Source organism: Aotus nancymaae, unplaced genomic scaffold, assembly GCF_030222135.1.
Source record: "Aotus nancymaae isolate 86718 unplaced genomic scaffold, 86718_ANA_hifiasm-v0.15.2.pri h1tg000089l, whole genome shotgun sequence".
Taxonomy (NCBI): Eukaryota; Metazoa; Chordata; class Mammalia; order Primates; family Aotidae; genus Aotus; species Aotus nancymaae.
The window spans coordinates 23,745,408-23,768,077 of NW_026988504.1; the positions used below are offsets into that span (position 1 = coordinate 23,745,408).

General features: G+C 51.6%; 2 protein-coding genes across 3 annotated transcripts; one reads left to right on the forward strand and one right to left on the reverse strand.

The window, feature by feature from the left end:
• The first annotated feature begins 1,647 nt into the window (after nt 1-1,647).
• Nucleotides 1,648-11,200, forward strand: VAT1 (vesicle amine transport 1). The gene is made up of 6 exons (XM_012443860.2): nt 1,648-2,058; nt 6,235-6,442; nt 6,798-6,968; nt 7,061-7,150; nt 9,276-9,517; nt 9,678-11,200. The coding sequence occupies exons 1-6, from the start codon at nt 1,648-1,650 to the stop codon at nt 9,759-9,761; spliced, it is 1,206 nt and encodes a 401-aa protein (XP_012299283.1). The 3' UTR covers nt 9,762-11,200.
• Nucleotides 11,201-11,354: 154 nt separating this feature from the next.
• Nucleotides 11,355-21,221, reverse strand: IFI35 (interferon induced protein 35). 2 transcript variants are annotated; one of them, XM_012443862.2, is made up of 7 exons: nt 21,022-21,221; nt 13,723-13,821; nt 12,618-12,765; nt 12,438-12,544; nt 12,149-12,335; nt 11,926-12,032; nt 11,355-11,698 (listed from the first exon to the last, which is right to left on the reverse strand). In XM_012443862.2, the coding sequence occupies exons 1-7, from the start codon at nt 21,040-21,042 to the stop codon at nt 11,507-11,509; spliced, it is 861 nt and encodes a 286-aa protein (XP_012299285.2). In that variant the 5' UTR covers nt 21,043-21,221; the 3' UTR covers nt 11,355-11,506. The 2 variants fall into 2 exon arrangements, with proteins under 2 accessions (XP_012299285.2, XP_012299284.2); XM_012443861.3 differs by having other exon boundaries at nt 13,723-13,824.
• Between the last annotated feature and the right edge of the window lie 1,449 nt (nt 21,222-22,670).

The following is a 22,670-nucleotide window of genomic DNA, read 5'->3' on the forward strand; positions in this document are numbered from 1 at the left end:
TATGGTGAAAAATACAAAATTACAATACGGTGAAAAACACAAAAATTAGCTGGGCGTGGTGGCACGCGCCTGTAGTCCCAGCTACGTGAGACTGAGGCAGAAGAATTGCTCGAACCTGGGATGTGGAGGCTGCAGTGAGCCGAGATCGCACCACTCACTGCACTCTAGCCAGGCACCTGGCGACACTTCTCTGTCGCCAAAAAAAAAAAAAAAAAAAAAAAAAGTGCTTTTTTGGCCGGATGCGGTGGCTCATGCCTGTAATCCCAGCACTTTGGGAGGCCGAGACAGGAGGAATACGAGGTCAGGAGTTCGAGACCAGCCTGGCCAACATAGTGAAACCTCGTCTCTACTAAAAGTACAAAAATTAGCCAGGCATGATGGCGCGTGCCTGGCTACCGGGGAGGCTGAGGCAATAACTAGAAGCCAGACGCGGTGGCTCATGCCTGTAATCTCAGCATTTTGGGAGGCGCGCTTACGTGCAGGAGTTCAAGACCGTCCTGGGCAACCTAGTGAGACCCTGTCTCTAGAAAAAATAAATTAAAAATTATCCAGGTTTGACCACTCTAGGCACACTGCCTATGGGGTAGCCCTGCTCTGCATAGAGTAATAAAAAATAAAATTAGCCGGGCATGGCAGCACACGCCTATGGTCCCAGCTATTCAGGAGGCTGAGTTGGGAAGATTGCTTGAGCCCGGGAGTTTCACGCTGCAGGGAGCCGTGATCAAACCACCTCGTCAGCCTGGGTGACAGAGTGAGACCCTGTATTAAAAAAAAATAAAAAATAAAAACATAACCAGAGCACATGGCATCATCACTATTTTACGGAAGGGAAACTGAGGAACAGAACATTAACACCAAAGTCAGAAAGTTTTAAAGGTTTTGTCTCCATGCTCCTACTTTGCCTCTTCAAGACCAGAATGAATGAAGTCTCATCCCTACCTGGGTTACATAAAGGTAGAGTCAAAGCCTGAGACACAATTTAGTAGGGCTCCAGTCCACAGGTGGCTGACTCGCCAGATATGAAACCTGATGTAAGTTCAAGTTTTGGGACTGCCCCTTAACTGTTTTCTTGAGACAGAATCTCACTCTATCGCCCAGACTGAAGTGCAGTGGTGCAATCTCTGCTCACAGTAACCTCCGCCTCCCAGGCTCAAGCGATTCTCCTGCCTCAGCCTCCCGAGTAGCTGGGATTACAGGCACGCGCCACTACTGCCCGGCTAATTTTTGTATTTTTAGTAAAGATGGGAGTTTCACCATGCTGGCCAGGCTGGTCTTGAACTCCTGACCTCAAATGATCCACCCGCCTTAGCCTCCCAAAATGCTGGGATTACAAGCGTGAGCCACCGTGCCCGGCCTATCCCTTAACATAGTTTTTAATTTGAGTAAGGTTGAATATTAGTAAATAAATCGCGGCCTGCTTGATCCCAAGACCACCGACTTTCCTTGTTCCCCTTTTCGTGCTCTCCCAGCTCGCGCCGCTGTAGCCCTGGCCCTTTAAGTGTGCGCGCGAGGCTCCGCCCCCTCCCAGCGCCCCCCCCAGCCCCGCCCCTCCCGCTGGAGCTCGCAGCCGCGGCTCTTCTCGACGCGCCCCGCCCTCCCCAGCTGTGCAGTCTGTCCAGCTGTGCGCTCTCGTCGGGAGTCCCAGCCATGTCCGCCGAGAGAGAAGCAGCCGAGGCGGCCACCGTGGTGGCGGCGGCCGAGGCAGGGGCCGGGGAAGACGCCTCTTCGCCGCCCCCGAAAGCCGAGGCAGCGAGCGACCCCCAGCAGCCCGCAGCCTCTGAAGAGGCCGCCGCCGCAGCCTCGCCGCCACCGCTGCGCTGCCTGGTGCTCACGGGCTTTGGAGGCTACGACAAGGTGAAGCTGCAGAGCCGGCCGGCCGCGCCCCCGGCCCCTGGGCCCGGCCAGCTGACCCTGCGCGTGCGGGCCTGCGGGCTCAACTTCGCAGACCTCATGGCCAGGCAGGGGCTGTACGACCGGCTCCCGCCGCTGCCCGTCACTCCGGGCATGGAGGGCGCGGGCGTCGTGATCGCCGTGGGCGAGGGAGTCAGCGACCGCAAGGTAAGCGGGCTGCGCAGGGCAGGGCTTCGGAGGCCACGGGGCAGTGGGGCACCAGTGGGCGGGCGCTGGGGGTGTGGCAGGGCGGGAAGACTGGCGTGGACCTGGGTGCACGAGCGTGGAAAGCGTAGGAAAGGAACGTGTGTTTTGGGGCTCCTGGAGAACCGTATTTATGTGGGGAGGGGAGACGGAATTATCGCCCCCTCCCCAACCATTTGTAGTTGTGGCCGCCGCCCATAAGCGGTGCTAGTTGGGGGGGGGGAACAATAAGGCGCCCTTGCGCGTGCGCACAACGACTCTACCGTCCCCACTGCCCCCCGCCCCCATTAAAACCATACCTGTACCCCTGCCCACCAAACACTCACCCCCTGGGTAATTGCAGTCTGTGACTGTGAGTGACGGTTAGTGCCACCTTTCCCCGAGGGAGCTTAAGGGGCTCTCCCGTTGGGGTTGGGCGGGGGCACCGCGGCCGTGCCAGAGCCCTGGTCACATGCAGCCCCGTGGTCTGTGGGGGTGTGAGGCGGCCCCTCCCAGAGCAAGGCCAAAGAGACGAGACACGCCCATCATGGAGGAGAGAGAGCCTTGCTCCCCCACCGCCACCAGCCTCACACCGCCGATCTGGTTTTGGGGTGGGGTAGGCGGGATTGGGCCACCCGATCTTTGTCGGGCTCTGTGTCTCTCGTGACCGCAGTATCTCCTCCTCCTCTGACTCAGCCATCGGGCCACGACCAGGGGCTGCCCTTGGGAACGCCCGGTGCAGGGAGTGGGGGTGGGGCCCCCCTCTGCCTTCCCCCTGCGGAGGACCCCCACTTCAGAAACCCCAGTGCCAAGGGTTTGGACTGGAACGGAGAGGTGTGGCTCCTTGAACAGGTTGGCCAAGTCTGCAGGCCTGTTTCTCCTTCTCATTTATCATTAATCTTGGCCACAACCTTGGACACCGGAGAACTCAAAATGATCAGCTTTTTGAGAGACCTAGGATGAGGCCTCAGCATGCCATTTGTTTAGGGGTGTGTGTGTGTGTGTGTGTGTGTGTGTTTGAGACAGAGTTTTGCTCTTGTTGCCCAGGCTGGAGTGCAATGGCATGATCTCTGGCTCACTGCAACTTCCGACTCCCTGGTTCAAGTGATTCTCCTGCCTCAGCCTCCTGAGTAGCTGGGATTACAGGCATGAGCCATCATGCCCGGCTAATTTTATATTTTTTAGTAGAGACAGGGTTTCTCCATGTTGGTCAGGCTGGTCTCAAACTCCTGACTTCAGGTGATCCACATGCCTCAGCCTCCCAAAGTGCTGGAATTGACTACAGGCATGAGCACCGTGCCCGGCCAGGAGTTTCTTTTCAAAGCAGACCCTGCCAAGAGAGGCCCCTCAGATGCAGCCTGTTTGCAGACCGGCCAGCCCCAGATAATCAGAGCCAGGTTTGTTGGATTCATCCTGGATGCAAACAGCTTCTTAAAGGCTTCCCTCTGAATTCAGCTCTGGCCCCACCCTCAAACTGACTTCTAAATGATCCCACACTTGAGAAGGTGCTACGAGGAATGTTTTTTAGGGGTAGTTGTAGTTCATGTTACTGCTGAAGGCCACCCACCTCACCTCCCCTCCCCACACTTTCTGCCTGGTAAATACAGGATATCCTGTCCAGGGCAAGAATCTGATGTAAGAGCCTGGATTCTGCAGGGAGGGCCCTTCCCTCTCTCTCTCTCCCTCCTCCTCCTCCCTCCCCCTCCCTCCTCCTCCCTCCTCCTCCCCCTCCCTCCTCCTCCTCCCTCCCCCTCACTCCTCCTCCCTCCTCCTCCCTCTTCCTCCCTCCTCCTCCCTCCTCCTCCCTCCTGGTGTCTGGGCTGGGGAGGGTCATAGCCCTGATCTAGATGGGCTGAGGGTTAGCATGAGACAGGGTGAGACTTGTTCTGGGCCAAATCTGGGACTGGCCACGACCCCAAATGAGCAGTGCACTCCTCAAAGCTCTCCTGGTTGTTCTGTGTCTGCTAGTCCTGAGTCCATGGGTGGAGGACTTCCATTGTTCTCGTTCTCCAGACCTCATCTCAGGCCAGAACTTGGAAGGAAAGACCCCAGCATCCCTCAGTTCTCCTCTTCAGTGCAGTGTGGGGGCTTGAGAACATAAAAAAGGGCATATGTGACCAGGCGCAGTGGCTCACACCTTTAATCCCAGCACTTTGGGAGGCCAAGGCAGGTGGATCACGAGGTCAGGAGTTCAAGACCAGCCTGGCCAAGATGGTGAAACCCAGTCTTTACCAAAAAATACAAAAATCAGCCTGGCACAGCGGCAGGAGCCTGTAATCCCAGCTACTCAGGAGGCTGAGGCAAGAGAATCCCTTGAACCCGGGAGGCAGAGGTTGCAGTGAGCCAACATCACGCCATTGCACTCTAACCTGGGTGACAGAGCAAGACTCCGACTCAAAAAAACAAAAATTGCTTATGTGGGAGTCCCATCCCCCTTTCCCATGGACCCTAACTCTTGTTAATATACAGAATTGCCATCATTCCTCCAAGGGATCAAGACAGACCCGGATTGTCCCAGAACAGCACCCACACCTCCCTCTCTATGCTCTTCAGAGAGCACAGAGAGGTCTTTTCTCCTGACACTCCCTCCTTTTCCCTGCCCTTCCCTTGACTTCACTTGCTAAGCTGGAGGGACAGGTTCTGTTATCTTTGCCCCCTTTCCCTCCTGCACAGAGGCTCTGGTGGGGGGAAAAAGCCTTTTACTGCTGCGCAGGCCTGTGTAGCCCTCCTTGTCTGTCACCCCTCCTGCACCATCTCTGAGTGGACATGTTTTCTGTGCTCCCAGTGCTGGCTCAAACGCACTTCTCCTGAGGTGATCACACCCTGCTATAAGTGCTCAGAGAACTTTATCTGCACTTTGGTAGCAGATGAAGCTCACCATACCACCTGACCATAAAGTGCCGTCTTATTTGGTTGTTTGTGTGACTTCCTTGCTATTATATTATTATTATTATTATTATTATTATTATTGGCTAACATTACTAACTGCTTATGTGCCAGACGTTGTGCTGAAAATGGTTGTTTTTTTCCATTCGGTCCTTATAACTGTTCTAAATGACAGATAAGAAAACTGGAGCTCGGCCGGGCATGGTGGCTCACCCCTGTAATCCCAGCACTTTGGGATGCCGAGGCGGGCAGATCATGAGGTCAAGAGATGGAGACCATCCTGGCCAACATGGTGAAACCCCATCTCTACTAAAAATACAAAAAAAATTAACCGGGCATGGTGGTGCGTACCTCTAGTCCCAGTTACTCGGGAGGCTGAGGCAGGAGAATTGCTTCAAACCAGAAAACGGAAGTTGCAGTGAGCCAGGATCGCGCCACTGCATTCTAGCCTGGCGATAGAGCCAGACTCTGTCTCAAAAAAAAAAAAAACAAAAAAAAACTGGAGCTCAAAAAGATTAAGTAATTTTTATTCGTTCAAAGTCACACAGTCAGTAAACAGTGGAGACCACTTTTGTAACCACAGCAGTTTGATCTCTTCCACAATACTTCATGCTGCCCTAACTGTAAGCTTCTTGCATTTGGGGATCTTACACAATAGTGACGTCTAAGCTCTGTAAAAAGGTGATAAGGATAGTATCTACCTCAAAGAGCTGATGCAAGGATTAATTGAGCATTTTATATAAAGCACTTGAAATTGGGCTTGGCCCTCAGTCAGCACTCAGTAAAGGTGAGTTGTTTTTTTCCTTTTTTTTTTTTTTTTTTTTTTTTAACTCGGAGTCTCGCTCTGTCACCCAGGCTTGAGTGCAGTGGCATGATCTCAGCTCACTGCAACCTCTGCCTCCGATTCTCCTGCGTCAGCCTCCTGGGATTATAGGTGTGTGCCACCATGCCTGGCTAATTTTTGTATTTTTAGTAGAGATGAGGTTTCACCATGTTGGTCAGGCTGGTCTCGAACTCCTGACCTCATGATTCACCTGCCTCACCCCACCAAAGTGCTGGGATTACAGGTGTGAGCCACCGTGCCCGGCCAAAGGTGAGTTGTTATTGTTGTTGGTGATCAGGTTATTATTATTATTATTATTACCATGACTACTTTGCTGCTTCTCCTGCTACTTCATCTGGAAGAAGGTGGCCTTGTACCTAGGGGAAAATCAGTAAATATCCTGGGGGTGAATGAACGAGTGACTGAATAATGCTCTTCTTCTCTTCTTCGAGGTAGGAGACCGGGTGATGGTGTTGAACCGATCAGGGATGTGGCAGGAGGAGGTGACTGTGCCCTCGATCCATACCTTCCTGATGCCTGAGGCCATGACCTTTGAGGAAGCCGCTGCCTTGCTCGTCAATTACATTACAGCCTATATGGTCCTCTTTGACTTCGGCAACCTACGGCCTGGCCACAGCGTCTTGGTACACATGGCTGCAGGTGACAGGGGGCCTCCCTTTATCACTCCTTACCCTACCCAGATTTCCTTCCAGGCCCCTTCCCTGCAGTCTGTCTGGATTGTTGTCATGGCAACACCTCTGCAGTAGAGTTGCCGTGGTCACATTCAGGCACCAGGTCTAGTCTGGTGTGTTATCCTTAGCAACGTGCCCTCACCCCGCACCACCACCTCTCTAGCCATCCTCTCCACCACTTCTCAGTCATGGAAATTGGACATAAACCCTAAAATGAGCCTAGGCAAAGCGAAGGTGATGGGCTGAGTCCTTGGGAGGCTACAATGGAGTGGTTGGTGGCCAGGGCAACTTCATATCCCCTGCTTACGAGTATCTTGCTGCAGGGGGTGTGGGTATGGCTGCTGTGCAGCTGTGCCGTACAGTGGAGAATGTGACAGTGTTCGGAACAGCCTCGGCCAGCAAGCATGAGGCACTGAAGGAGAATGGGGTCACACATCCCATCGACTATCACACGACTGACTACGTGGATGAGATCAAGAAGATTTCCCCTAAAGGTTGGGGGCAGAACATGGCAGGGGTTAGGGAGGGACAGGACAGGGAGGATCTGTGGATCCTAATGTTCTTGGGTTCCCCTTTTCTATGACAGGAGTGGACATTGTCATGGACCCTCTGGGTGGGTCAGATACTGCCAAGGGCTACAACCTCCTCAAACCCATGGGCAAAGTCATCACCTATGGTGAGTTAGTGGGTCATGGATGGAGACAGCATGTTAGGGCAGGAAGGAGGATCTAAAGGGTGGGACATAGGGGTCCAGGGCTTTGGAATGAAGGGGTAGGGACTCAGGTGCTCTATAGACGATCAGGGTTAAGAATGGTCCTGTATGTTGCATTCAGATTGCTGATTCCTGGGTGCCAGCTCTTTTCATTCTCTGTCACAACTTACCACGTGAGTCATAGTAAATTCTACATTCTTTGAGATGGAGTTTTGCTTGTGTTGCTTGGCTCACTGCAACCTCTGCCTCCTGGGTTCAAGTGATTCTCCTGTCTCAGCCTCCTGAGTAGCTGGGATTACAGGCATGCATGCGCCACTACACCTGGCTAATTTTTTTTTTTTTAGTAGAGATGGGGTTTCTCCATGTTGGTCAGGCTGTTCTCAAACTCCTGACCTCAGGTGATCTGCCCACCTTGGCCTCCCCAAGTGCTGGGATTACAGGTGTGAGCCACTGTGCCCGGCCTTACATTCTGTTTTTTGAGACAGAGTTTTGCTTTTGTCACCAGGTTAGAGTGCAATGGCACGATCTCAGCTCATTGCAGCCTCCACCTCTTGGGTTCAAGTGATTCTCCTGCCTCACCCTCCCGAGTAGCTGGGATTACAGGTGCCCACCACCATGCCCAGCTAATTTATTTTTAGTAGAGGTGTGGTTTCACCATGTTGGCCTGGCTTGAACTTCTGACTTCAGGTAATCCAGCTGCCTCAGCCTCCCAAAGTGCTGGGATTACAGTTGTGAGCCACCGTGCCTGGCCCAATTCTACATTCTTGTTTGGGGATTATTCTTGAACAACCAGCCTGCCTTCTTTCTGTCCTACCTCCCTGAGTTGTGTTAGGCAAGATGCATTTTCATTTATTATTATTTTGTATTTATTTATTTATTTATTTATTTATTTATTTTTATTTTTTTTTGAGACGGAGTTTCGCTCTTGTTACCCAGGCTGGAGTGCAATGGCGCGATCTTGGCTCACTGCAACCTCCGCCTCCTGGGTTCAGGCAATTCTCCTGCCTCAGCCTCCTGAGTAGCTGGGATTACAGGCATGTGCCACCATGCCCAGCTAATTTTTGGTATTTTTAGTAGAGACAGGGTTTCACCATGTTGACCAGGATGGTCTCGATCTCTTGACCTCGTGATTCACCCGCCTCGGCCTCCCAAAGTGCTGGGATTACAGGCATGAGCCACCGCGCCCGGCCGCATTTTCATTTAAAAAAGTATTTCACACAACAAAATAAGCCAGGCATGGTGGCTTATGCCTGTAGTCCCAGCACTTTGGGAGGCCAGGGCAGGTGGAGCACTTGAGCCTAGGAGTTTAAGACCAGCCTGGGCAACATGATGCAACCTCATCTCTACAAAAAATACGAAAATTAGCCGGGCATGGTAGCACTGTACTCCTGCCCGGGCAACAGAGTGAGACCCTGACTCAAACAAACAAACAAATACAAAAAGATTAGAGCTTTTTTTTTTTTTGAGAGAGAGAGGGTTTCAGTCTGTCACCCATCCTGGAGCACAGTGGCGTGATCTCGGCTCACTGCAACATCCACCTCCCTGGTTCAAGCAATTCTGCCTCAGCCTCCTGAATAGCTGGGATTACAGGCGCCCGTCTCCATGCCTGGCTAATTTTTTTTTTAAGACCAAGTCTCACTTTGTCACCCAGGCTGGAGTGCAATGGCACAATCTCAGCTCACTGCATCCTCTACCTCCTGGGTTCAAGCAATTCTTCTGCCTCAGCCTCCCGAGTAGCTGGGACTACAGGCACGTGCCATCATACCCGGCTAATTTTAGAATTTTTAGTAGAAACAAGGTTTCACCATGTTGGCCAGGCTGGTCTTGAACTCCTGACCTCAAGTGATCCTCTTGCCTCGGCCTCCCAAACTGCTGGGATTACAGGTGTGAGTCACAGTGCCTGGCCCCTAGAGCAATTTTAAGTCAGCCAGGGTTGGTTTGGGCCTGGTAACCAGCAGTTTGAGAATTAGCCTATCACTCCCTGGCGCTGGTACGGAGAATCACAAGGGGATGACAGGGAACACAGAGTCAGGCGCACAGGGATGTGCCTGGCACCTCAGTTCACAGGCCATGTCACCTTGTCCCTCAGGAATGGCCAACCTGCTGACGGGCCCCAAACGGAACCTGATGGCCCTGGCCCGCACATGGTGGAATCAGTTCAGCGTGACAGCTCTGCAGCTGCTACAGGCCAACCGGGCTGTGTGTGGCTTCCACCTGGGCTACCTGGAGGGTGAGGTGGAGCTGCTCAGTGGCGTGGTGGCCCGCCTCCTGGCTCTGTACAACCAGGGCCACATCAAGCCCTGCATTGACTCGGTCTGGCCCTTCGAGAAGGTGAATTGTGAGGACTTTGCCGGGAGGGCTCGGGTAGGGCTCATGAAGGCTGGGGTCCCAAGGGGCTGATTCTTGGGGAAGAGGGCTGCCTGCATCGCATTGGCTCTTGTTGCCCCGGGGCTGGATAGCACTGGGAGCCGCAGCTTTCCTTCCTCCCCAGGTGGCTGATGCCATGAAGCAGATGCAAGAGAAGAAGAATGTGGGCAAGGTCCTCCTGGTTCCAGGGCCAGAGAAGGAGAACTAGTAGGAGGGGCTGTGAGACCCTCGAGACCAGTGAAGGGAGAAGTCGGGAAACTGCATTCTGCTGACCACCAGACTTGCATTTCAGCCTCTCATAGTGCTCTGCCCTCCCTCCCCCGAAGGTCTCTGTGGTGACGACTGTGCTCCCCTGCCCCTCCCTGCTTCCTGACCTCTGAAGAGGTTGGGAAGTGACCATTTGGTTGTCTGGGCCCTGCCAAGGGGACAGGGAGGGTCAGAGGGAGGCTGGCTGCTTCCTGCCCCCACCCTTTCCCCGGGCCTGCTGTGCTGCTTTTGTGCCAAGGTTCACCAGTCCCCACTGTTGTGTTCTGTGAGCTTCCACCTCTGCCTCGTCTTCCCTCCCACCCTGCCCCACCACCTCCCCAAAGAATAGAAATGTCAGCTCAGGATATGGGGCCAATCTCTGTGAGTCCAGCATGTACCTGTCTCTCCCTAGTGTCCCTTCAGCCTGGGCCAACCAGCGCCCACCTCTGGGCTTGACCAGTCCCCACCTTGTCCTCTGTTCCCAACTTCTTAAGCACAATTGGGCTTCTTCCATCTCCAGGTTTTCTGCCATTCTTAACCAAGGCTGCCTCTTACAACAGGGCGGGAATCCGACCTACTCCCCTAGGTCACAACTCTAGGAAGGATACAGAGCCCCCACCCTTCACTGAGTTCTCTGGATTTGTTCTCAGTGCCTTAGCAATGAAAACCTGTGCTTGTGTGTGTGTGGTGGGGCGGAGGGAGGACCCTGTCTCCCACCACCTTCACCCCTGTTCTCCCCAGTGCCTTCCTTGTTCTGGTGGAGCTGGGGTTTCACTCCTCCCCAGTCCCACAACACTGCCAAAAATCTGTGTGCCATTGGTTGGGGGCAGCCCCGAGCCTCCTGGGGAGCAGGACAGGAACAGGTGCCCTCATCGAGGTCTGTGTCATGTCCTGTCTGCGAGGTGGTTGAGGAGAAAGGCGGGGAAGCTTCCTCAGCCTTGCAGATATGTGTGGCATTTACCAGCCAGAGGTCTGAAAGGCAGTGCTGTCTGTTTCTTGTTCTGGGACCAAAGTAAAAATCCAAGCACATTCCCCTTGCAGTTAGGGGAGGCCCCACTGCCTTCTCAAAGCAGAGAGGCAGCTTATCAAACTCAGCCCAAAACTTTTGTTTACATGGGTGGGGAGATGGAGCAAGGGAGTAGAAAGGGGGATGGTCAGGACCTGGGCCACTGTGACCAAAATGGGGACTTCCTGGGTAGGGAAGTCACTCCCTCTGCTCACTGAGCTAGGATTAGGGAGGGTTATCGCCCCAACCATTGCAATGGGAGGTGGAGGGACAGGCTCAGCCTCCTCATTGTGTAAATGAGGACTAAATGTGTGAAGTGTGATTTTTGCTTTTGTGTACACCACCCCATTACCACAGCTGCCTTTGTGTGTGTGTCAATAAAAAGCCAAACCCTGGCTCCTGCTGTTTGCCTCTGAGAGTGGAGGGGAAGGTGAGCTCCTGGAAGGCCAGCGCTGCTGGTGGAAGATCTGGGCTTCTTCCCATCCCCCTGCCTCCTTCCATGCCCAAACCAGATTTCCTTTCATGAGTGAAATGAGGAAGAACGTCATGCCATGCTGGCTCTTTTTACTGTTCTCGGCAGTGTTTCGCAATGTGGAATCCCTCCCCACTGTTGGGGAACGTAAAGACCTCCTACATGGGCACCCAAGTCCAGCCCGGCATGAGAACCTTGGGAGGGGGCAGGGAGGATGAGAAGGGAGGCCCTAGCCTGACTCTGAAGTGAAGACTGCTAGGCCCTGCTGTCCTTGGGGTATGACTGTCAGGGCTTCTACCTCCCCGCCCCCCCGCGTGGGCTTCTGGAAGTGGATCTCCAGGACATCATGCAGCTCCGGGCCATCCAGGACATCAGGAATGTTGAGCACCAGCACAGAGCGGGACACTGGCTGCGACTTGATCTGGAAAAGTAGCCAAGAGATGGCAAAGGCTCTTGGGAGTAAGGCACGGGGGGTAGGGGGCAGGGCAGGGCATGCAGTGCCCCATGGGGGTATGGGGTCGGGAGGCCTGGAGAGGCTGGTGGTGGGTAGGTCAGTGGGGTTTGGGGTCTCTGATCCTTCATTGGGCAAGTTCCTGACAGGCAGGCAGGTTACCCAGCCCAGCCCCTGTTTGCCACCTTCCTACTTACCTCAGCCTTCTGGATCTCCCCATTCATGCAGGGAGAGACTCTCAGAGGGACCTCCTGCCCACCCAATGGCACTCTGAAGTGGCCAATCTGGCATAGGTGCTGGGCCACTGTGGGGAACAAGGAGGGGTGGACCTTTAGCATCAAGCTCTCTCCGCTCCCTGAACCCTCATCTTCTGCACCCTGTATCCTCATCTCCCCTGCAGGAGGTCTGCATGACCCTCACCTCCATCCTTAGCAAAGCCCAGCATGACACTCCCTTGCAGCAGCTCCCGAACCTCCACATCGCCACCCCCGTTCTTAGTCTTGCCAAAGAAGATCTCCAGCTTGTCCAACAGCTCCTCCTCACTCAGACTGAGGCTGGCAGGAAATCCACTGACCAACACCCTCTGGTTCCTCATCTGGCTGGACACCTAGTGGGAGACAGCAAGGGGTAGTCCCAGACACAGCTCCACTTCCCCAGCCCCAGGTGCATGGCACCCTTTGCATGTCCCAGGATGCTGCCATTCTGTGACCTGGATGGTGGTGACCATGGGCAGCTCCAAGGGCTGGACCTGCACCCGCAGCCGGCACTCCTCCATGTCGACCGTGTGCTCCTTTTGTTGCAGCACCTGCTCAGCCACTGGGTGGGGGGGAAACAGGGTCAGTACTGGGAATCCTCCCCACCTCTCTCCTGACACTCCCCAAGAGCTCACCTTTGGGGTCATCAAAGGTGACCAGGGCAGAGCCTGCAGGCAGAGGGCAGCGGATCCTCAAATTGGAAACTAAAGACTTAGGCATTTCCCCGTTCTGCTGGGTGTGTCCTCGGAATACCAAGGGGATCTTCGGCACTGAAAATAAGACCTGGAAGTGGGGAGGGGAGTAGGAGTGTTTCTCATTCCCACCTAGGAGGAAGGCATCCCCAATTCCATTCCATTGATACTGAGTGCTGGGGATAAATACATTTACTGAAAGAAAAGCCGGATAAATGAGTGGATGAGGCCCAGGCAGGGTGGCTCACCTCTGTAATCCCAGTACTTTGGAGGCCGAGGCGGGAGGATCACCTGAGAGTGAACCTCCTTGAACTCCTCTGGGAGTTCAAGACTAGCCAGACCAACATGATGAAACTGCATCTCTACTAAAAACACAAAATTAGCCAGGCATGGTGGCACACGCCTGTAATCTCAGCTAGCCTGGAGCTGAGGCAGGAAATTCACTTGAACCTGAGATGCAGAGGTTGCAATAAGCCAAGATCACACCATTGCACTCCAGCCTAGGCAACAAGAGTGAAACTGTCTTTCAAAAAAAAAAAAAAAAGGAGTGGATGAAGATAGGTCTGGTCCATACCGGGCAATTTACATGCAACATCTTAATTTGTCCTGGGAGGCTCGTGCCTATAATCCCAACACTTTGGGAGGCCAAGGCAGGCGGATCACCTGAGGTCGAAAGTTCGAGACCAGTCTGACCAACGTGGAGAAACCCTGTCTCTACTAAAAAAAAAAAATACCACTCAGGAGGGAGGAGGAGGGAAAAAAAATACAACTCGGGGTTTCAAACTCCCAACCTCAGGTGATCTGCCCACATTGGCCTCCCAAAGTGCTGGGATTATAGGCGTGAGCCACTGCACCCGGCCTAATTGTTGTATTTTTAGTAGAGACAGGGTTTTACCATGTTGGTCAGGCTGGTCTCAAACTCCTAACCTCAAGTGATCAGCCCACCATGGCCTACCAAAGTGCTGGGATTACAGGTTACAGGTGTGAGCCATCATGCCCAGCCTCACTAGCTCTTTTTTACCAGACAACACCAGGTCTCCCACCTTACCTCGTCTTTGGGGGAGTCCCCGAGCTCCTTTCTCTGCTGCTGCAGCTCCTGCAGCCTCATCTTGAGTCTGGCCTGCTCTTGCAGAAGGGCATGGAGGGCCTGCTGGAACAGAAGGAACAACCAGACTTCTACCTGCCCTTCCAGAGGAGACTCCACAAGCCCAGGGGAATGGGGGCCTATCCCCGACTCTCCAGACGCAAAGTTGATGCGAAGCTCCAGAGCAACCCAACCCCCTTACGCTGCCCTGGGCTGGTCCTGGCCCCCTCCACTCAGGGCTCAGCTGGCATCATCTCAGCTGTTCTTGAAAGGGCAGGAGCCTTTGCAGCAGCCATGACTTGTTCCTGATCACAGATCTAGAGTTGAACAAACACTGAGCTCCTGCTAGGAAGTGCTGGGCACTGACAGGGCAGTGGAAGATAAGGGTACATAGCCCTCAGGCCTGCCAAACAGTGCTCAAGGTAGTCGACAATCACATGCCTGATTGTGAAGGGCAGCCAGAGTTTGGAGGAGGGACAATCCAAAGGGGTTAACCCAATTAGGGACACCTCCAAGAGGAGCAGAGACTAGTTGCAAAATGTCATACACTAATACTGTTAACATTTGCTAACTACTTACTATATGCCAGGCACTGTGCTAAACCCTCTGATGAATTATTTCATTCAATTCTCACGACAGGGTATCTATCTTATTTTATTTATTTATCTATTTATATATATATATATTTATTTTTTTAAACGGAGTCTCACTCGGTCGCCCAGGCTGGAGTGCAATGGTGCGATCTCGGCTCACTGGAACCTCCACCTCCTGGGTTCAAGTGATTCTCCTGACTCAGCTTTCTGAGTAGCTGTGATTACAGGCATGCACCACGACACTCAGCTAAGTTTTGTATTTTTAGTAGGGACGGGGTTTCCCCATGTTGGGCAGGCTGGTCTCGAACTCCTGACTTTGTGATCCACCTGCCTGGGCCTCCCAAAGTGCTGGGATTACAGGCATAAGCCACCGTGCCCAGCCTTTTTTTTTTTTTTTTTTTTTTTTTGAGATGGAGTCTTGCTTTGTCTCCCAGGCTGCAGTGCAGTAGCATGATCTTGGCTCCCTGCAGCCTCCACCTCCTGGGTTCAAGCAAATCTCGTGCCTCAGCCTCCCAAGTAGTTGGGATTACAGGCACCCACCACCATGCCTGGCTAATTTTTGTATTTTTAGTAGAAGCAGGTTTTCACTAAAACCTGTTGGCCAGGCTGGTCTCAAACTCCTGACCTCAGATGATCCACCTGCCTCGGTCTCCTAAAGGGCTGGGATTACAGATGTAAGCCACCACACCCGACCAATCCTTATTTTATAGATGAGGAAATTAAAACTGAGAGAGGTTAAATGATTTGCCCAAAGTCATATGGTCCTAGGCTATCTGACTCCAGAGCCCACCCTGCTGACCTGTGCTTTACAGTAAAGACATGAAGCCCAGGGTGGGGAGGTAGCTTACTCATCTTCTAGTTTGTCCCTTGACTGCCCCACTTTCCACTGTACACCAAGCAGTCCTTTAGGCTGGGTGTGATCTGGAGTGGGTCCAGAGAGAGCTGACATCATAGGCAGGGAAGTGACACCAGGGATACCAATAAATGAACCTTTGTTTGTGATATGGAGCAGAGCTCACCCTGTGGTTAGGAATCCTGATAAATAAGGTCAGCTCAGAGAAGCAAGAGGTCCTTGGAAAGACAGGACTCTGTCATGATCATCTCTGTATTCCCAGTGTCCAGCAAGGTCACTGACACAAAAGATGTCTCCAGTACAAGTGCGTCGAATGAATAAATGAAGTGAATGAATGACAGTAAAGGAGCACGTTACAGAGGGCATCAAAGAAATTCAGTGTGAGTTTGTTCTATTTTTAGCAGAGGAAAACTAGAGCTTGACCAAATTATGCTGGTTTATGAAGACCCTTAGTTATTCGTATTTCTATAAATCAGAGAGTGCCAACACAGTGCCTTTAAGGGTCAGTTAGATGACATCAATGAGTTAATAGAGCCACGTAGGAGGACAGAGAGTGGTGGGGACTCTGATGCACTGGGGAGACCAGGTCCCTGCTAAAGTAAATCTCTCCTGGCCGGGTATGATAGCTCACGCCTGTAATCCCAGCACTTTGGGAGGCCGAGGCGGGCTGATCACCTGAGGTCGGGAGTTTGAGACCAGCCTGACTAACATGAAGAAACTCTGCCTCTACGAAAAATAAACTTGCATGTTGTTGCTCGAAAAAAACAAAAAGAGGCCGGGCGTGGTGGCTCACGCCTGTAATCCAAGCACTTTGGAGGCCAAGGTGGGCAGATCACCTGAGGTCGGGAGTTCAGGACCAGCCTGACCAACATGGTGAAACCCAGTCTTTAAAAAAAAAAAAAAAAAAATACAAAATTAGCCGGGCATGGTGGTGCGTGCCTGTAGTCCCAGCTACTCGGGAGGCTGAGGCAGGAGAATCGCTTGAACTCTGGAGGCGGAGGTTGCAGTGAGCTGAGACTGCGCCACTGCACTCCAGCCTGGGCAACAAGAGCAGAACTCCATCTCAAAAAAAGAAAAAAGTTTTGCCCCATGCAAATCTACCCATGTTTTTGTTTTGTTTCATTTTTTAAGACAAAGTCTCTCGGCCGGGCGCGGTGGCTCAAGCCTGTAATCCCAGCACTTTGGGAGGCCGAGGCGGGTGGATCACGAGGTCAAGAGATCGAGACCATCCTGGTCAACATGGTGAAACCCCGTCTCTACTAATACAAAAAATTAGCTGGGCACGGTGGCGCGTGCCTGTAATCCCAGCTACTCAGGAGGCTGAGGCAGGAGAATTGCCTGAACCCAGGAGGCGGAGATTGCGGTGAGCCGAGATCGCGCCATTGCGCTCCAGCCTGGGTATCAAGAGCGAAACTCCGTCTCAAAAAAAAAAAAAAAAAAAAAAAAAAAAAAAAAAGACAAAGTCTCAATGTCACCCAGACTGGAGTAGTTACTTGATCATGACTCACTGCAGCCTCAACTTCCTGGAATCAATCGATCCTCTCATCTATCTCAGCCTCCCAAGTAGCTAACAGGCATGTGCCATCATGCCGGCTTTTTTTTTTTTTTTCCTTTTCTAAGATGGAGTCTCCCCCTGTTGCTCAGGCTGGAGTGCAGTGGCATGATCTTGGTTCACTGCAACCTCCGCCTCCTGGGTTCAAGATTCTCCTGCCTCAGCCTCCCAAGTAGCTGGGATTACAGGCACCTGTCACCATGCCTGGCCTTTTTTTTTTTTTTTGAGACAGGGTCTCACTCTGTTGCCAGACTGGAGTGCAGTGGCGTGATCTCGGCTCACTGCAACCTCTGCCTCCCAGGTTCAAGCAATTCTCCTGCCTCAGCCTCCCATTCACTTTGCTCGGCCTTTCAAAGTGCTGGGATCACAGGCATGAGTTACTGTGCCCAGGTCTTTTTTTTCTTTTTCTTTTTTTTTTTTTTTTTTTTTGGTTTGAGATAGAGTCTTGCTCTGTTGCTCAGGCTGGAGTGCAGTGGCACGATCTCGGCTCACTGCAACCTCTGACTCCCGGGTTCAAGTGATTCTGCTGCCTCAGCCTCCCAAGTAGCTGGGACTATAGGCACATGCCACCACACCTGGCTAATTTTTGTATTTTTACTAGAGACAATGTTTCACCATATTGGCCAGGCTTTTCTCAAACTCCTTATCTTTTGATTCAACCACCTTGGCTTCCCAAAGTGCTGGGATTACAGGCATGAGCCACTGTGTCTGTTTTTTTTTTTTTTTTTTTTTTTTTTTTTGAGATGAATTCTCACTCTGTTGCCCAAGCTAGAGTGCAGTGGCAGGATCTCTGCTCACCGCAACCTCTACCTCCCAGGTTCAAGCAATTCTCCTGCTTCAGCCTCCCAAGTAGTTGGGACTACAAGCACATGCCACCATTTCTTGGCTAATTTTTGTATTTTTAGTAGAGATAGGATTTCACTATGTTGGCCAGACTGGTCGTGAACTCCTGACCTCGTGATCTGCCCGCCCCAGCCTCCCAAAGTGCTGGGATTACAGGCGTGATCCACTGTGCCTGGCTATTTTGTGCAATTTTTTTAGAAAAATACAGGCTTCTTTCCTTCATTTCTCCCTTCCTTTTGATATACAAAGGCCATTTAAGAGGGCATGTATGTAATCCCAGCACTTTGGGAAGCAAAGCAGGAGGATCACTTGAGGTCAAGAGTTTTTTTTTTTTTTTTTTTTTTTAGACGGAGTTTCGCTCTTGTTACCCAGGCTGGAGTGCAATGGCGCGATCTCGGCTCACCGCAACCTCTGCCTCCTGGGTTCAGGCAATTCTCCTGCCTCAGCCTCCTGAGTAGCTGGGATTACAGGCTCGCGTCACCATGCCCAGCTAATTTTTTGTATTTTTAGTAGAGACGGGGTTTCACCACGTTGACTGGGATGGTCTCGGTCTCTTGACCTTGTGATCCACCCGCCTCGGCATCCCAAAGTGCTGGGATTACAGGCGTGAGCCACTGCGCCCAGCGAGGTCAAGAGTTTAAGACCAGCCTGGGCAACATATTGAAGCACCATCTCTACAAAGAAAATTTTAATAACATTGGCCAGGCATGGTGGTCCCTGCCTATAGTCTTAGCTACTTGAAAGGCTGAGTTGGGAGGATCTCTTGAACGCTGGAGTTCAAGATTGCACTGTACTCCAGTCTGGAAGAATGAGAATCCAACAACAACAACAACAACAAAAAAAAAAACAGCAGTTTTAGCAGAGAGGTAGGAGTGTGTGGGTGAATTAAGATTGTCCTTAGGGGCCAGGCTTGGTGGCTTATGCCTGAAATCCCAGCACTTCGGGAGGCCAAGGTGGGTGCATCACGAGGTCAGAAGTTGGAGAACAGCCTGACCAACATGGTGAAACCCCACCTCTACTAAAAATACAAAAATTAGCTGGGTGTGGTGGCGCACACCTGTAATCCCAGCTACTCAGGAGGCTGAGGCAGGAGAATCGCTTGAAGCCGGGAGGCAGAGGTTGTGGTGAGCTGAGATCAAGCCACTGCCCTCCAGCCTGGGCAACAGAGCAAGACTTCGTCTCAAAAAAAAAAAAAAAAGATTGTCCTTGGGGAATTGGAGTTCTGAAAAAGTTGACAATAATATTAACAATAAGAAACACATATTGAAGGCTCAGTAGGTGTTAAACAGTGCAATGAGTTTTTAACTGTGTTAATCTATGGATTATCTAGCTTGATTCTTGAAGTATAATTCCTTTTTTTTTTTTTTCTTTTTGAGATGGAGTTTCGTTCTCGTTGCCCAGGCTGGAGTGCAGTGGCATGATCTCAGCTCACTGCAACCTCTGCCTCCTGGGGTCAAGCGATTCTCCTGCCTCAGCCTCCCGAGTAGCTGGGATTATTCCTGTTGTGCCTGCCACCACGCCCAGCTAATTTTTTGTATTTTTATTTATTTATTTTCTTTTTTTTTGAGACACAGTTTTGTTCTTGTTGCCCAGGCTGGAGGGAAATGGCACAGTCTCGGCTCACCGCCACCTCCGCATCTTGGGTTCAAGCAATTCTCCTGCCTCAGCCTCCTGAGTAGCTAGGATTACAGGCATGCACCACCATGACCAGCAAAGTTGTTGTATTTTTAGTTATTTCTTTTCTTTTTTTCTTTTTGAGACAGAGTTTCGCTCTTGTTGCCCAGGCTAGAGTGCAATGGCATGATTTTGGCTCACTGCAACCTCCGCCTTCCAGGTTCAAGCGATTCAGCCTCCTGAGTAGCTGGGATTATAGGTGTGTGCCACCAGGCCTGGCTAATTTTTGTATTTTTAGTAGAGATGGGGTCTCCCCATGTTGGCCAGGCTGGTCTCAAACTCCTGACCTCAAGTGACCCATCCACCTTGGCCTCCCAAAGTGCTGGCTGGGATTACAGGTGTGAGCCACCTCACCTAGCCTAATTCCTCTAGTTTAATTCTTGCAGGTAGGTATTCCTGTGAGAGGAAATGGAGCTTAGACTGTAAATTTTAGAAAGGCTAATGATTTCCCTGGACCACACAATGGAATAAAGCAGGATTTGAAAAGAGGCAGGATGGCTCCTTTTTTCTCTTTTGTCTTAGAGACGGGAGCAGGGGAGGTGTCTTGCTGTCACCCAGGCTGGAGTGCAGTGGTGTGAACATGGCTCACTGCAGCCTCGACCTCCTGGGTACAAGCTATTCTCCTGCCTCAGCCCCCTAAGTAGCTGGGACTACAAGTGCGCTCAGGCAATCTGCCTACCTCGGCCTCCCAAGGTGCTGGGATTACAGGTGTGAGCCACCACACCTAGCTCTGGGATCTTATTATACTTGAGGGGCAAATGAAACATTTCCAGGTGAGGGATCTGTGTGTTTGTGACAGATGGCGTGGTATCAGGGAGGGATAGGCTGAAGAAAGTGGAGAGAGGATGAGATTCATTTATTCAACAGTGTTTACTGAATGCCTGCTGCACACCAGGAAACACGCAGGGTCTACATGCCAGGCACTGTGCTGGGCACTGGGGATGAGTGATGAGCAGGGTAGACAGGGCACCAGTCCTCCTGGAGCTTAGTCTAGCACAGGAAGGGGCATTTATGTCAGGAAAGGGTGGACCAGGGGAGAGGGAAGCTTAGCTCCCAGAGGGGGAAAACTTCTTCCTGAACCTGGAGAGGGCCCAAGGTTAAGATGAGATGGAATTATCAGGAGGAGGAGAATTTTGGTAGACGGGAGACCTCAGGAGGGGATAAGGATGTGTTAGTTACTAGAACAATTCTTTTTTTTTTTTTTTTTGAGATGGAGTCTCACTCTGTCACCCAGGCTGGAGTGCCGTGGTGCAATCTGGGCTCACTGCAACCTCCACCTCCCAGGTTCAAGCAATTCTCCTGTCTCAGCCTCCCAAGTAGCCAGAATTACAGAAGCATGCCGCCATGCCCAGCTAATTTTTTGTATTTTAGTAGAGACAGGGTTTCACTGTGTTGCCCAGGCATCCCAAAGTGCTAGGATTACAGGCGTGAGCCACCAAGCCCTGCCTAGAACAATTTTTATTTGGGTCACAGAACCCTTTGAGTATCTGATGGAAACTACAATTCTCTCTCTAGAGAAGTGCACACAGACACAGGATTTAATGAGCTCCTGCTGTCTGAGGCAATAGGTTAGGGAACCAACTGCATAGTGGGGAGGTCATCCCAGCCTTGCGTTTCTCCCCAGCTGTTCAGCCAGTCTCAGATGGGCAGGGAGAGGCTTGGCTGCCAGGACCTGAGATACTTGCAGGTTCCTAGCCAAGAGGATTGCTCTTGTTTCCCCACCTCCCAACTCCCTTCTCCTCACTTACGCCATCCCGCGGGGCTGACATGGGTCTCCGGTCTGTTCGGCAAGAGCTGCGGCTTCAGAGCTGGGCACAGGGGCAGAATCCACCACAGCTGAACCCCTGTTTGTACCTTCTGAAGGGCTTTGGTCTCTCTCAGCCCCAGCAGGACCTGAAATGGTTTTGCTCGCAGGCTGTTTGCTTCCACTTTCGTTTCGGTGAAATCCCTGCCCTCTGGTGCTCACATGCCGTCCCCTGCCGAGGTTTCCCCACCCCTGGGAGGAGCATTCTTGGTCATCAAAGTCGATTTCACTCAGCCATGCTCCCTCAAGGGAAGCCACCTCATAGCAACTGCAAACTGGTCCCAATCAACCATTCCCAGGCAATCAATCTCCAAGAAGCACATTGGTAGACCCTGCTTTGTCAATAGATTATTTCTGTAGAGCCTAGAATAATGCTGGGCACATCCCACATTGGTAAAGTAATTGCTGAATGAGCTGGAGCGGTGGCTCACACCTGTAATCCCAGCACTTCGGGAGGCCCAGGCGGGCAGATCACCTGATGTCAGGAGTTAGAGACCAGCCTGGGTAACATGGTGAAATCCGGTCTCTACTGAAAAAATACAAACATTATCCGGACATGGTGGTGCATTCCTGTAATCCCAGCTACTTGGGAGGCTGAGGCAGAAGAATAGCTGGAACCCGGGAGGCAAAGGTTGCAGTGAGCTAAGATCACGTCATGGCACTCCAGTCTGGGCAACAGTGCAAGACTCTATTTCAAAATAATAATAATAATTGCTGAATGAATGAGAAACACAGTCAGGACAGATAAAGCCCATAGTTCAAATTCACAAAACTGTAACAGTGGCTAGCACAGAGAGCTATTATGTGCCCAACAACCTTCTGTTTTATATAAATTAACTCTTCAAAACAATGTTATGGCCGAGTGCGGTGGCTCACGCCTGTAATCCCAGCACATTGGGAGGCCGAGTCGGGCAGAACATGAGGTCAGGAGGTTGAGACCAGCCTGGCCAATATGGTGAAACCCTATCTCTACTAAAAATACAAAAATTAGCCGGGCATGATGGCACACACCTGTAGTCCCAGCTGCTGGTGAGGCTGAGGCAGAAGAATTGCTTGAACTTGGGAGGCCAAGGTTGCGGTGAGCCAGGATTGTGCCCCTGCACTACAGCCTGGGCGACAGTGCAAGACTCTGTCTCAAAAAAAAAAAAAAAAAAAGCCATGAAGTAGGTTCTATTTTCCTCACTTTACAGATGAGAAAATTGAGGCACAGAGAATTTAAAACTTGCCCAAGGTCATAGGGCTAGGAATCAGAGAAGCATGGATCCAAAGCTGGTAGGAATAGTATTTGAACTTGGGCTTTGAGGTACAGTGGAGAAAACTTGCTGTATTTTTAGTCAAGTGTTTTAAATTCAGCCCCATTTCTGTGACCCTGAGTAGGCAAGCTACTTAATAGGAGTCTGTCTCAATAAAGATGCCTTAATACTTCGGTGTGAGAAGATTCTTTCTTTTTGTTTATTTATTTATTTATTTATTGAGAAGATTCAAGTTAAAAAGTTTCCTGGCTGGGTGTGGTGGCTCATGCCTGTAATCCCAGCACTTTGGGAGGCCAAGACGGGCAGATCACGAGGTCAAGAAATGGAGACCATCCTGGCC